The 14,532-nt window shown below is 42.5% G+C and overlaps 1 protein-coding gene across 3 annotated transcripts in view; it reads left to right on the top strand.

Moving 5' to 3' along the window:
- Positions 1–13,451, top strand: part of LOC103971042 (protein ZINC INDUCED FACILITATOR 1) — a 38,353-nt gene extending 24,902 nt beyond the window's left edge. For all 3 annotated transcript variants that reach the window (XM_009384979.3, XM_009384977.3, XM_009384978.3), the window contains 4 exons: positions 2,213–2,257; positions 2,405–2,493; positions 11,882–11,925; positions 13,016–13,451. In XM_009384979.3, the coding sequence (XP_009383254.2) occupies positions 2,213–2,257; positions 2,405–2,493; positions 11,882–11,925; positions 13,016–13,110 (273 nt within the window). In that variant the 3' untranslated portion in view covers positions 13,111–13,451. The remainder of the gene's footprint in view (positions 1–2,212; positions 2,258–2,404; positions 2,494–11,881; positions 11,926–13,015) is intronic.
- The last annotated feature ends 1,081 nt before the right edge of the window (positions 13,452–14,532 follow it).

The following is a 14,532-nucleotide window of genomic DNA, read 5'->3' on the forward strand; positions in this document are numbered from 1 at the left end:
CATATAGTAACATGTTGCCCATCCGTCCAAACTAGGTTTACAAAAATTGCATTTCATATTATTTAATCTCAGTTCTACATATTGTCTTCATCACTCAAATTTTGTATTAATTCATCTAAACTTTCTTCAACTAAATCAATTTGGCAATTAACATAGATCATGGCAATCCATTATATATACCAAGGTCTGTCATACCGAAGCGTACCACCCGTACCGGGCGGTACATACCGGTCCGACAGGTTACCGGTACGCGGACCGTCCGGTACCGCTACAGTGCTACAGTATGAAAAAAGTATAAAATTATTCGATACACCAGGGTGTACCGCTCGGTACGCCCTGATGTACCGCCCAGTACACCGATACCATACCGTATCGAGCCCGGGTCGAAACACTGGTACGGTACGGTACGACGAACCTTGATATATACTATTAGTAAGTTTATCTATTATTAATTTAAAAAGATAAGAACTTAAAATTGATCCATGATGTAATCCCATAGTTATAAGGAACTCGCTAAAGAGGTAGATAGAGTTTCTTGTAAAGACATATGCATATGGAATATATTAACTTCTTTCACATTAATCATTTTGTTGAAATGATTAACAAAAATTTTGTGAAGGATTTATAGTGAGAAAAATTAATTTATCAAGAAACGATTGAATATATGTTTAAAATAAAATATAAGGCTAGAAGCAAATAAGTATAGAAAAGAACCTTAGAATTAAATGGTGCAATTCAATAGGTCAATAATTTATATGAAAAAGTTTGGCTCAATGAAGACTTATAGTAGATACATTTTGTTTAAATAGTAATGACGAATGAGGATGAATAATTGAATTATGGTAGCTTATGAAGAAAGGTTCAGGCTAAAGATAAAGTCAAAATGTATATAATTTTGAGTAATTTAAAGAAAGGCTGGATATATGGATTTGTAAGTAAGTTTAACATTTTCTAGATTAAAGTTTTGTAATGTAGTTATGGAACATGAAAAATAATGAAACAATTTGAGATGCAGATTTCTATCTTATGTTTAACCAACTCTTTGAGAGTCAGTTTATTTAACTTTCGAGTTTGAAGAATGAGTTCAATGCATCACTTCTGCTGGACCAACCATAACTAGTTCTTGCTTTGAATACCCTGATTTATTAGGTCCAAGCTCATCCAGAGCTTAATAATTCTAAAAGGTTGACCTATTCTAAACATAGCTGTACATGTAAAGGCCAAAGGACAGCCAAATTTAGCTAGACATAATACCCTGATTTATTATGTCTCCAGTTTCTAACACTACCTTTCCCTGTAACTATATGGTCCAAAGTGGCATATTTTTTTCATAGGAATTGATAACTAAAATATCAAGGAAGATCTGTCACCAAAGTATCCATTTAAGCAAGGACTGTCTTATCGTGTTCTAGACCCATATTGGTCAGTCAGACCAATACATTTTGATGTGTATGGGTGTTTTGAAGGCAAAGAAAAAGGAGAAGAGGAAGGCACAGATCTTCAGGAGGGAGGAGGAAGAAAAAAGGAAGCTGAAGGAAGAAGAGGAGACAGTGGAGGAAGAGGAGGAAGGAGAAGGAAGATGAAGTGGTGGACAAGAAGGAACAAGAAGGAAGAAGAGGTGAAGGAGGAGAAGAGGGAGTATACAAGGGAGATGGTGGAGAATGGAATGGAAGCAGTGGCAATGTCGAATGGCAGCAGCAGCAGCAACACAAGAAGAGGGCAGTGACAAGAAGACAGCAGCAGTGGCATCATGAGAAGAGGCCAGCAGCAGCAGCGAGAAGACGGTTCGCATGAGCCTAATCATGTGAGAAGAGGGCAGTGACATTGCTGTTTTTAATTGTTTATCCTGAGTTAGAGCATATCATCTGTTTCGTACAATTTCGGATACGATGACAGTCGTTGCATTAAGTATTATTTAGTATACTGAGTACTGAGTAGTAGTATTATGATCTCTCTAGATCTGTTGTTTCATGTGTAAATTGTCTTCTAAATATCCAGGCCCATTTTGTAGACCATCTTGAACATGTCAATTTCTATAGAGCAACTTAGGTTTTTTCAGATGAGGAAATATATTCACTTCCCAATGTTATAAATCTTAATTTAATTCCACGGATGACCTTTATATTTGATTCACTAATTTCTTAAATTTTATTTGTTTACTAGATCAATCTAATTGTTTCTTATGCTTTTTATCAATTTCTTATATGATCAGGTAACTATCGTCACTGGATTGTTCATTTTGCAAAACATTGCTGTGGTAATGTTCATTAATCTGCACTTTAATTCTCTTATTTATGGTTTCAAAATTTGTGTTGTTTCCTAGTATTCCAAACCAATTCATCATGGCACTGAAGCACCTATTTAAATGTTAAACAATTATCTCACGTTAGTACATAAACTTCAGGCTCAAGATCAAAGAGGAGCTGCAAATGGCATAGCTGTGACTACAATGTCCATTTTTAAAGCAATTGCTCCAGCAGCTGGTGGTGCTATGTAAGTATTACTCATTACGTTGTCAGAGCTACATGATGTCTTATGAGTCCATGGCTCAGATGAAACAGTTTTAAATATTGTTCCAGTGATCTTTTTGTAGAGTGCCTTTTAGCTTATTACCAATGTTGTAAAACATCAAAATGAAGAACTTGACCACATTAGGTTTGATAAATTATCTCCTGGTGGCTGAAATCCTTAAAATTGATATCTTTAAATCAACAAATCAATATAATAACTAAGAAATGTAAGTGGAAGATGTCTTGAAACTTTTGATACATGAATCCAACTAATAGCGAGAACTTTTGATCTTTCTTAATATTTCACAGTTTGATAAGCAAAGATCTGTAAAGTTGTCCTTTCCAAAGTTTCATTTTATAGTTATTCACCATATAAATTGGTTCCTCAGAATAATTTATAGATTAATGATTAAAGCACCTTCTCACTACACAGACCTACATAGACATATGATAAACTCAAAGACATTTGTGGCCTGAAACTGCATTAAAAAAATATTGGTAGAGAACTTGGATGGGAAATCGACACTCATAAGTATGATCTGATGATTCTGATCTATTTAAAATTCTCCAGAAACATTATTTCTGCCCTTCTTTTTTTGCCAATTTATCTATTCAAAATATTATGGATGATATGAATAACATTAGCAAAGAAAATTTATCCTGATGCATATAAGCTAATATCCTAGCCATTGATCTGGATCTATGTATGGTCACAAGAAGGATATGTAAGACTTCATTGGAAATGTTGACATTTGTTCCTTGAAATTGACATACTGATCATGCTCAATGGTGCCCCATGGTGCTTTCCTTGGTTTCCTATTAAAGTGTTCAAGTGGTCTATACTTCTTAGTCTATCCTAACTTAATTCTCTCTATACCGAGGAATGCAGTTTCACCATGGACCAGCACAAGTCTGCTCAGTTCCAATATATTGACACACAGTATGACAGAACACGTCAAGGTATCTGAGTGCTGAGGGAGGGGGGTAGAAAGAAGACAGCACAAGTCCGCTCAGTTCCAGTATACCGACGCACAGTTTGACAGAACACATCATGGTATCGAGTGCTGAGGGAGGGAGGTAGAAAGAAGGTGAAGAAGATTGAAGAGGGAGGAGTAAGAGGACAAAGGAGTGAAAAACAGAAGGAAAAGAAGAAGAGGAAGAGGGAAGAGGAGAAAAGCAGGAGTGAAAATGTTAGCTTACTTTCATGATTCCAAGACAAAATCTGCTGATTTGATTTCATGTATGCTGATCCTTTACTATAAAAACTAGGATTTTAGCTGGACATCCTAGAAATAAGTAATTATAACTTAGTTTCTCTCTGAGGACAATATTAAAGAAACTGAGTATTGACACCAGTACCTGAACCAGTTCCCTGTCAAAAATATACTAAGTTGTATTGGCCAATATACATTGGTCCCGATTAGGGGAAAATAATTAGACAGAGAAGAACAAACACACCCCCCCAAAAAAAAAAAGATTGTACCAACTACCAACCTAATTCTATATCCTTCTTGATCACCATTGCTTTGTTGAGCTAGAGGGGAAAGAAGGCTCATGAGAATTGAGGGTTGATGTATGTAATACCTGGCCTAAACCATTTCCTTAAGGGATCAGTCAATTGTATGGCTAGTTTGGCCCAAATCAGTGGAAACCATTTAGGTTTCAGTCTGAAATAGCATCTTATGGGAAATCTGGTCCATTGTACAACGTAATGGTGCAGTTTGGTCTACAAACAGTCCTACGTTCTGTTGTATACTGCCCATATCAAGCAGTATTGTCATACAGTATTCCTATTAAACTTTTTAAATTTGTTTGATCTGTGCGTATTATGGATTGTAACCAAGATGTATAAGTTAGTAGAAGATTCCATGTTTTTGTGACCAAGATTATAGATTTTTAATTAATGAGATAACTCAAAAGCATGGTCTGTTTAGTGCCTTGTCATTAAAGAAAAACTTGTCAATTATGTGTCTAAGAATTGAAATCAAGGCGGCATGCATCAGACAAGGGTGTACCACCCGGTATGCCCGGGCGAAACAATAAAAACTTGACTGATCGGTTAGATTCTGACCGCACCGGGCAGGTTGTGTCAAATCATTTGGGTCCAACAGTCAAATTGACTATTGGACCCTTGGTTTAGCCTCTTTCCCTTGATTGTTAAAGATCAATGGAAGCAACAGAGGATCACATGACAAAATTACTCCTCAACAATCCAAAAAAGATTAAATTGCTATCTCATTTTAAAAAACTATAATTACTAACCATTTATGACTCATTTGCACTTTATTTTTGCTGAAATTGAATTGAAATTGCATTAGATTATGGTTTAAGGGGTGTTTTTATTTTCAGTAATTTTTTGACCATTTTATATCAAATTTTCTGAAAATCGGTATGTACCAGCATAAGTACGCTGGTACCCACTAGTACATACTGGTGTGGGCGACGAACTGTCACGACCTTAGCTGGAATTGCCTAAGGCGTGCGGCACCCTTGCGGCCAAATACGCGAACTTAGCTTGCGTTGCCTAAGTCGCGAGTCACCCGAGCGGCAAAGACGCGAACTTAGCTTGCGTTGCCTAAGTCGCGCTTCGCCCTTGCGATCTTGCTCCGCAAGGATCAGCCCACTTGTAACCTCTCGCAGGTCCCGAAGGACCTGTAAAAGAGAAAGAGAGTTAGATCGAAAGAACGAGCAACGGACAAGTCCCGAAGTCTCGCGAAAAGGAAAGCTTTACAAGCAATTCGTCGAACACCTTGTGTGCACAAGAGAAAAGAGGGAGAGGGAGAAAAACAAGGCTTTCAAGGATGAACGAACAGCTGCAAGCCCACAAACAGCCGCTCACCTGGTCCCGGACGCAACACCAAGTTCCCGTAAACGTCACGTGCGAACTTGCGAAAGAGTGTTCAACGCCCGGTATATAACCGAAGCCCCATCCAGCCCTGTGCCACCCGGGGGGTTCCTGGGGTCTGAGATGGCTGACATTTTGGTGAGCGGAGGCAGCTCTCCGCTCACCTCCCGCGGCACGCGAAAACGGAGCTGTTTTGGGGCTGTTTTGCTCGGTTCGGTGAGCGGTCGCTTTGCAACGCTGCAGCTTGTTCGAACTTACATATTTACAAGCAAAATGACCCAAAACCATAAGAAAACCTGCTGTTAAGCAGCTGTACATGCAGGTGTGAGCGACGAACGGTTCGTTGAACGGAGTTGCTGCGGGTGCGCGACGACCGTTCGTGACATTCTCCCCCACTTAAACTGTCGATGCCCTCGTCGACGCTTGTTGATAGTTGATGATGACTTCTTCTTCGTGTCGCAGGGCGTCTTCAGGCTCCCAACTGGCTTCAGTTCGGGGAAGCTTTCGCCACTTCACCAAGTACTCTGTCTGCTCCGCTCCGTTGGGTAGCTTTATCTTGCGATCCGCCAGAATGGTTTCCACTCGCTTCTCGTAGGAGGCTGTGATAGGAGGTAACCGAGTTGGAACACTTCGAGAAGCATCTTGCGGATCCGAATGATAGGCCTTCAGGTTACTGGCGTGAAGAACGTTGTGAATTTTGAACCACGCCGGCAGCTGCAACTTGTAAGAAACATTGCCTACCCTGCTGATAATTGGGAAGGGCCCTTCATACTTACGCACCAATCCTTTGTGAACTCTGTTCCTGAAGAATTGGAGTGATGCTGGTTGGAGCTTTACCAACACCAAATCGCCAACTTTGAACTCTTGTGGTCGCCTTCCCAAGTCTGCCCACTTCTTCTTCCGTTTTGCCGCCTTCTCCAAATAAGCTCGTGCAATATCGGCATTTCGATGCCATTCCTTTGCAAAATGATAGGCTGATGGACTACTCCCAGTATATCCAATTGCCATAGTGTGCGGAGTCGACGGTTGTTGTCCTGTGATAATTTCGAAGGGGCTCTTGTTGGATGCAGAGCTCCGCTGCAAGTTGTAGGAGAATTGGGCGATGTCCAACAGCTTCACCCAATCTCGTTGATTGGCACTCACGTAGTGCCGGAGATACTGCTCCAAGAGTGAATTGATTCTTTCAGTCTGGCCATCCGTCTGGGGGTGGAGGCTTGTAGAGAAGTATAACTTTGATCCCAACAATTTGAATAGCTCGGTCCAGAATCGTCCCAGGAACCGAGCGTCTCGATCACTAATGATATTGTGTGGGACTCCCCAATACTTCACTACGCCCTTCATCATCAGTCTGGCCGCCTCTTCAGCTGAACAGTGTAGGGGAGCAGCAATGAAAGTTGCATACTTTGAAAACCGATCGACCACCACGAGTATCGATCCAAGTCCCCCTACAGGTGGCAAGCTTGATATGAAGTCTAAGGAAATGCTCTCTCATGGCCTTTCTGGTACGGGCAACGGCTCCAAAAGTCCCACCGGCTTCCGCTGCTCCACCTTGTCTTGTTGGCAAGTAAGGCATGTTCGAACATACTCCTCCACATCAATCCCCATCTTTGGCCAGTAGAAGGCCCTCTCCACGAGAGCCAACGTTCTGTGAATGCCGGGGTGTCCAGCCCAAAGGGAATCGTGACACTCTTTTAAGAGTTCACGCCTTAAATTGTCCACTCGGGGAACATAAACCCTATTCCCTTTTGTGTAAACAAGTCCCTCCTGGACTCAAAATCGTCGTGTCTTGCCTTCTTTGATGAGCTGTATCAGGATAACTGCCTGGGGATCACTATACAGTCCATCTCTGATTCGGGAAAGGAAGTTGGAGTGTAACTGACTTGCTTGGCCTCTGCCCTCCAGTTGTGCAGCATTCACGCATTCCACTTTCCGACTCAGCGCATCGGCCACGACATTCGCCTTCCCGGGCTTGTATTCCATTGCCATATCAAATTCAGCCAGGAAGTCCTGCCACCGTGCTTGCTTTGGGGAGAGCTTCTTCTGAGTTTGGAAATAACTCAGGGCGATGTTGTCTGTCCTCAGCACAAATCGCGACCCGAGAAGATAGTGTCGCCAAACTCGTAGACAGTGGATCACTGCTGTCATCTCCTTCTCATGCACTGGATACCGCCTCTCGGTCTCGTTGAGTTTGCGGCTCTCGTAGGCCACCGGATGACCTTCCTGCATGAGCACTCCTCCAATAGCGAAGTCCGAAGCATCTGTGTGGACTTCAAAGGGCTCTCCATAGTTTGGCAATTTGAGCACTGGTTCTTCTAGGACAGCAGCCTTCAGGTCTTGGAATGCTACCTCACATTTGTCCGACCACTTCCAAGGCTGCTCCTTCTTCAGCAACTCCGTCAGTGGGGTTGCCTGCTTCGAATATCCGGCAATGAAGCGTCGGTAGTAGTTGACGAAACCAAGGAAGGATCTCAACTTTGGCACCTTCTTTGGAGTTCGCCATTCTGCAACTGCTTGCACCTTCGACTTATCCATCCGAATGGAGCCATCACCGATTCGATGCCCCAAGAATAGAATCTCAGTTTGAGCAAAGTAGCATTTCTCCCTTTTTACGAACAACGTGTTCTCCCTGAGAACCTTGAAAATCGTCCGAAGGTGCTTGACATGCTCCTCGAGCGTTTGGCTGTAAACGATGATATCGTCCAAGTAGACGACCACGAACTTATCCAAATACTCCTTGAATAGCTAGTTCATGAGAGTACAGAATGTGGCTGGAGCGTTGGTTAAGCCAAAAGGCATCACCAAGAACTCAAATGCTCCATATCTGGTCACACAAGTAGTCTTTGCTTCGTCGCCTTCAGCAATGCGCACCTGCCAATATCCCGACCGAAGGTCGAGTTTTGAGAAATACTTCGCCTTGCCCAATTGATCGAACAAGTCCGCAATTAGCGGGATGGGATACTTGTTCTTCACTGTTACTTTGTTGAGGGCTCGGTAGTCGACGCATAATCGGAGGCTCCCATCTTGTTTCTTCTGGAAGAGAACTGGAGCTCCGAAAGGTGCTTTAGAGCTGCGGATGAGACCACCGCTTAGCAGTTCACCTAACTGCTTCCTGAGTTCTGCCAACTCTGGTGGAGGCATGCGGTAGGGTGGTCTTGCTGGAGGCTTCACTCCTGGCTCCAGCTCGATGCTGTGATCCACGCCTCTGCGTGGTGGGAGAGTCTTCGGCAACTCGGGTGGCATAACGTCTTTGAACTCTTTTAGGACGTTCGCCACCACAGCAGGTTCTTGAATGGCCTCCTTGTTGAGTGGCTCTAGCTTCATTGCAGCCACGAATGTCAGTTTGCCTTTTCGCACCCCTTTCTTCAATTGTAACGCCGAAAGGTGTTGGGGCTCCTTGGTTCCTTTCCGAGAGACGGGAACCACGCAGGGGTCATTGCCTCCCATCATACATAGGGAGTTCAAGAACGGCATCGGCACCAACTTTGCCGCGTGCATAAACTCCATTCCAAGAATCACTTGGAAGTCGTCCAGTGGCACGGCCATCATGTTGGTGTTTCCGCTCCAAGTCCCAATTTTGATAGGAACTCCCTTCGCCAACCCGGAGATTCGCCTGGCCTCCGAGTTCACCGCCTTCATTCGGCTTGGGCTCTTCTCCAAGGTCAGCCCAAGTCGCTGTGCTTCGCGATCGGCTATGAAGTTGTGGGTAGCGCCCGTGTCCACCATTGCACGGGTCGTTTGGCCATTGAGCTTGATGTCCACATACATCAGTTCACTGCTTCCTGCTTTTTGTGCCTTTGTCTTTATGTTCTCCCCCACTTGACCCCGCATAGCGTTCAACAGACGCATTGCTCCCATTCGGGGTCCTTGCGACTCCTCATTGTCGCTGCTGGATTCAGAACTGCTCGAACTAAGAGCAACAGCTTTGCCCTTGTCCGATCGGGGAGGGTGGATGGAAGCCGTCAAGGCATTGAGTGCCTATTTCTGTGGGCACTCCCTTACCATGTGCGGTCCTCCGCACAAGAAACATCCTCCAGGTTTTGAGGCCTTGCCTTTCGGGTTCGGCCCTTTGTGGGCGCTCTTCTTCTTCTGTTCGCCCCCGAGCTCCTTCCCTCGAGAATGTTTTGGAGGGCGATTGCTTGAAGATTGTTTCCTTCTCGCTGGGTCTTCAGAGGAAACGAAGTCGGTGAGCCTTTCTGCAGCTACAATTGCCCCGACCACGTCAGTAACATTCCTTCGATTCAGCTCTTGTTGAGCCCATGGTTTCAACCCATCAAGGAAGCTGAACAACTTGTCCTTCTCGGACATGTCCTGTATGTCCAGCATCAGTGCAGAAAACTGCTTCACATAGTCTCGGATGGTGGTACTTTGGCGGAGTTGTCTCAACTTCCTCCTTGCGACGAACTCTATGTTCTCCGGTAGGAACTGAGTTCTCAACTCCCGCTTCAAGTCCTCCCATGTGTCGACTCGACACCGACCTTGTTGGATCTCCTCCCAACGAGTTCGCCACCAAAGTTTCGCATCTCCGTTCAGATACATTGTTGCTATAGAAACTTTGGTATCTTCAGAATCGGGCCTCGTAGCTCGGAAGTATTGCTCCATGTCAAACAGAAAGTTCTCGAGCTCTTTGGCATCTCTGGCCCCTCCATATCCATGGGGCTCAGGTGCCCTCAAGTTTTGTGGCGGTGCAACGCGGGTGTTGCCTCCTCCCGCATTTAGCGTTCTTGTGAGCATAGCCACCTTTGCCGTGAGTTCCACCACAACATCTTGTAAGTGCTGCACGGAGTCCTTGGTGTCATCAGACAATCGGTCGACTAGGGCCTCGACCTTGTCGATCCTGGACTCCGCTTCCTCTTGCGAGCTCTCTACCCCAACAAGTCTTTGTTGGCCATGGTAGAGTTCCTCCATGCTCGCTTCCAGAACATCCAGGCGGGTTTCCGCCGTCGTGAGTCTCTCCTTATGACTCTTCTTCCCAGTTAGCGCACCAGATTGCGCTTCCTCCGCTCGCGGAGAGTTGCCAACTTCTCGCTCATCCTGTTCGCTGCCACGATCCTCGTGAGCGGCTCCAACAGCATGAGAGCGAGTGTGCACATGCAGCCCACCTGCGGCTGCTTGGGGCAAGGGTCCGGCTTGCCCCGTCTTGCTTGATTCGCCACGATGCTTTGCCATGGCGAAGTTGCGAAGTTCGTTCGCTGTTCGATCGAAGAGCTTGCCCGCTCTGATACCACAATGTCACGACCTTAGCTGGAATTGCCTAAGGCGTGCGGCACCCTTGCGGCCAAATACGCGAACTTAGCTTGCGTTGCCTAAGTCGCGAGTCACCCGAGCGGCAAAGACGCGAACTTAGCTTGCGTTGCCTAAGTCGCGCTTCGCCCTTGCGATCTTGCTCCGCAAGGATCAGCCCACTTGTAACCTCTCGCAGGTCCCGAAGGACCTGTAAAAGAGAAAGAGAGTTAGATCGAAAGAACGAGCAACGGACAAGTCCCGAAGTCTCGCGAAAAGGAAAGCTTTACAAGCAATTCGTCGAACACCTTGTGTGCACAAGAGAAAAGAGGGAGAGGGAGAAAAACAAGGCTTTCAAGGATGAACGAACAGCTGCAAGCCCACAAACAGCCGCTCACCTGGTCCCGGACGCAACACCAAGTTCCCGTAAACGTCACGTGCGAACTTGCGAAAGAGTGTTCAACGCCCGGTATATAACCGAAGCCCCATCCAGCCCTGTGCCACCCGGGGGGTTCCTGGGGTCTGAGATGGCTGACATTTTGGTGAGCGGAGGCAGCTCTCCGCTCACCTCCCGCGGCACGCGAAAACGGAGCTGTTTTGGGGCTGTTTTGCTCGGTTCGGTGAGCGGTCGCTTTGCAACGCTGCAGCTTGTTCGAACTTACATATTTACAAGCAAAATGACCCAAAACCATAAGAAAACCTGCTGTTAAGCAGCTGTACATGCAGGTGTGAGCGACGAATGGTTCGTTGAACGGAGTTGCTGCGGGTGCGCGACGACCGTTCGTGACAGAACGGCAGCCCAGACTGGCACTTCTGGTCAGCACGAGATGGCAATCCTTTCTCAAATACCAAACATTGTCAACTGTAATGACCAGTATTTATACTTTGCACCCCTTACTGGTATGCAGTGTGTACTACCTGTATCACAATTATACTGATCTATGAAAAAAATTTTGTATTATTGTCAAATGGTATACCACACTGTATACCCTACAGTACCAACAGGCTGTGGGGTCAAGCAGTGGGTTGGTATTCGGTATGAACTGATATCAAAATCCTTGGCATGTATAACTGGTGGTCAATTTGTCTTTGATCCTACCAAAATAGATATGTGCTCGTATAACATTCATGAATTTAAGCCTAAACTTGTGTTTTCTCTTTCTTTTTTTTGGCACATTCTCTAAGTGAGATCCTCACTGTTTGCTGGAAAGAGGACTTCCTTTCTGTATGATGGCTACATCCTGCTATGATTGAGTTACATTTGTTCCTATGTTCTTTACTTATATCAGCTATACCACGATTGCAGATTTTCCTGGGCACAAAAGCGCCAGCATGCTTCCTTCCTTCCAGGTAAGCATTATATAGTAGCTAAGAAGCCACTACAGTGTTACAGAACCTTCCTTTTTTGTTCATCTGATTACTCTACTAAATGTTACCTAGTGCCTTAACTTTGACTACAATCAAAGTTTCCTTTGTTAAAGTTCGACTACTAAACACTTCAGATGACAATATGTTTGAGTACCTTGGTTTTCTGTCAATAGTCATCCATTTAATTTTTAAGATTTTGAGACTAATTTATTCATAGGATTTTGAAAATGAGCGTCAGTTCTTGTTGCATCAATATCGAGAGTAAATGCAGTATTTTGGCTCTTCCAAAAGTCAGTAACAACAATGCAACCCAAGTTTACTTGAGGAAGTTATATTAGAATTTAATATTAAGAATGAGAACTGACTTGGTTTTGTAGTGTAAAGTGATATTGGTCTATAAGATCAATAGTGGATTATAACTCGCTGATGCAAACTATTGAAATAACTTGGAAGACAATTTCTTTGTCATTTATACTCTATCCAGCAGAAAAATAAATTACTCAGACAGCTAGCATGAAATCATGAATACTAATTAAGTCTCACAAGAATATAATTTTATGGTATTCGCAGTCATAATGCTTTTCAATATAACACTAAAGTAGAGGAAAAATTTTAATGTTGGTTGAGAAGTTAGCTAAAACATGAAGGAAAATAGCAAAGAAACAAATGACACGACATAATCTTGATTGTGTTATCTTTGCTTTAAAAAGGGAAAAAACAGTAGGATGGGGTAGAAGCCACAGATAGATGAAACGGAGATTATAAATGAAGAATGTCCTACAACTGAAGTGTTGATCAACCAAATGCAGTTCCTGTTTGCATCAAGAACTATTCAGTATTTCCTTGCTAGCAATTTAAGTTGATTATGTACACACCTGTTCATTAATGTTAATATGCATCTTGCAGTTTTACCATTGACAACTCCTGCTAAGATTATGCAAAACCTTCCACTTGCAACGCTGCACTAGCCAATTTCAGTTCTACATTAACTCCATTATTTTGTGTTATTCTGACATTAATTTATCATTTTTTTAAATTCTTCTTCGTTGTATTTGTCTTAATTGGTTTGCAGGTGATCAAATGGTTTTCTTCATTTTGAACGTGGTAGAGCTTATCGGACTCCTGTTGTCCTTCAAACCTTTTCTGGTTCAACGATGCAACAACTAGAACACAACACTGCCACTATGATCGTAAAAGATACATCGATGTGCAGTTACCTTTGCGAAGTGCAGAAACTACAACTTTCATGTTCTTCGATCTTCATCATATGATTTGGTGTAATTCTAATGACCAGGTGAAGATATTATTCCATATACATATATATGCATATATGGGTGTGATGTAATCTAGCAGATTGAACATTTCATATGTGGCGATGCACTACAGTGAAAGATCAAATATTATGGAGAAGTGGACAAATAATGCCTTGTGTTGGAGTCTTACCTGTAAAATATAAGGGTGGTGTTATTAATTGGATCAAGTGATATGAAATCATTTTATTTAGATTATCCTTATTTTTCTTGTGTGTAGCAAGATTTGAATTCAGGAAATGAGATTCTGCATCTGAGTGAGTTATTCCCCAATCTGATCAGTACAGTAGCACTAATACAACTTTTGATGTTCTTGTTGCTTATGATTTATAGTAGCATTTCATGATGAAAGTTGTATCAAGTTTGGAACTTATGGGAAATCAGCTTGTAATTATCTTTTTCAACCATAAACTCTTCTTTTACTGGGAACAAAGGAACGTTATGGAAGGTTTAGATGAGTTATTGGAAGTGTAATACCCTGATTTAGTTCTATATTGGAGCATTAGAACAGAGCAAAATTTTAACTTGTGGCTTTTTCTCATGCAAGGGATAACCACTAACCATAGAAAGAGAACAAATTAAACCAGTCATCCAACAATATTCCACCTTTACTAAATTTCCGTTGATTAAATAACACCATGCTAATAAACATATAATGTACTTTTTTTTTATACTCTCTTACAAAGTGTATACAAATGTGTTAATCTTTCTATTAATAAATACTTCTTTTTCTTGTAGACATGTGACTGATATGAATAACATTAAGTTTTACGATGAAGAACATAATATCCATAAAAATAACATTAATATTACTAAGGAATAACAACAACAATAGTGATGAGATCGATCCATACAATAACAACAACAATAGTAAGGAATAAGGAATAATAAGGAATAATAAGGAATAACAATAACAACAACAATAGTAAGGAATAATAACATTAATATTACTAAGGAATAACAACAACAATCATACAATCGTATCGATGTATGATTGTGGCATAAGGTCTTATGTGATCATCATGTGTTTGTAATCTTCACTTGAATCATCATCATAACTTAAAATACAACGAGGCATATAGTCTCAATCGTAAAGGTTTAGTTGGAAGATATTGGAGGATCATTAATTGGAAATGTTAATGGCTTCTTACATCTCCTAAATAATGTATTGAAGATATAGACTCAGTTTCTGTTAATGTATTGAAGTATTTTTTATTTCTTTAATAAAGCTTCTTCAGTAATTATTCTTATCTTATATTATTTTCATCATGGTATCAGA

The sequence above is a fragment of the Musa acuminata genome, chromosome BXJ3-6 (assembly GCF_036884655.1).
Source record: "Musa acuminata AAA Group cultivar baxijiao chromosome BXJ3-6, Cavendish_Baxijiao_AAA, whole genome shotgun sequence".
NCBI classification, from domain to species: Eukaryota; Viridiplantae; Streptophyta; class Magnoliopsida; order Zingiberales; family Musaceae; genus Musa; species Musa acuminata.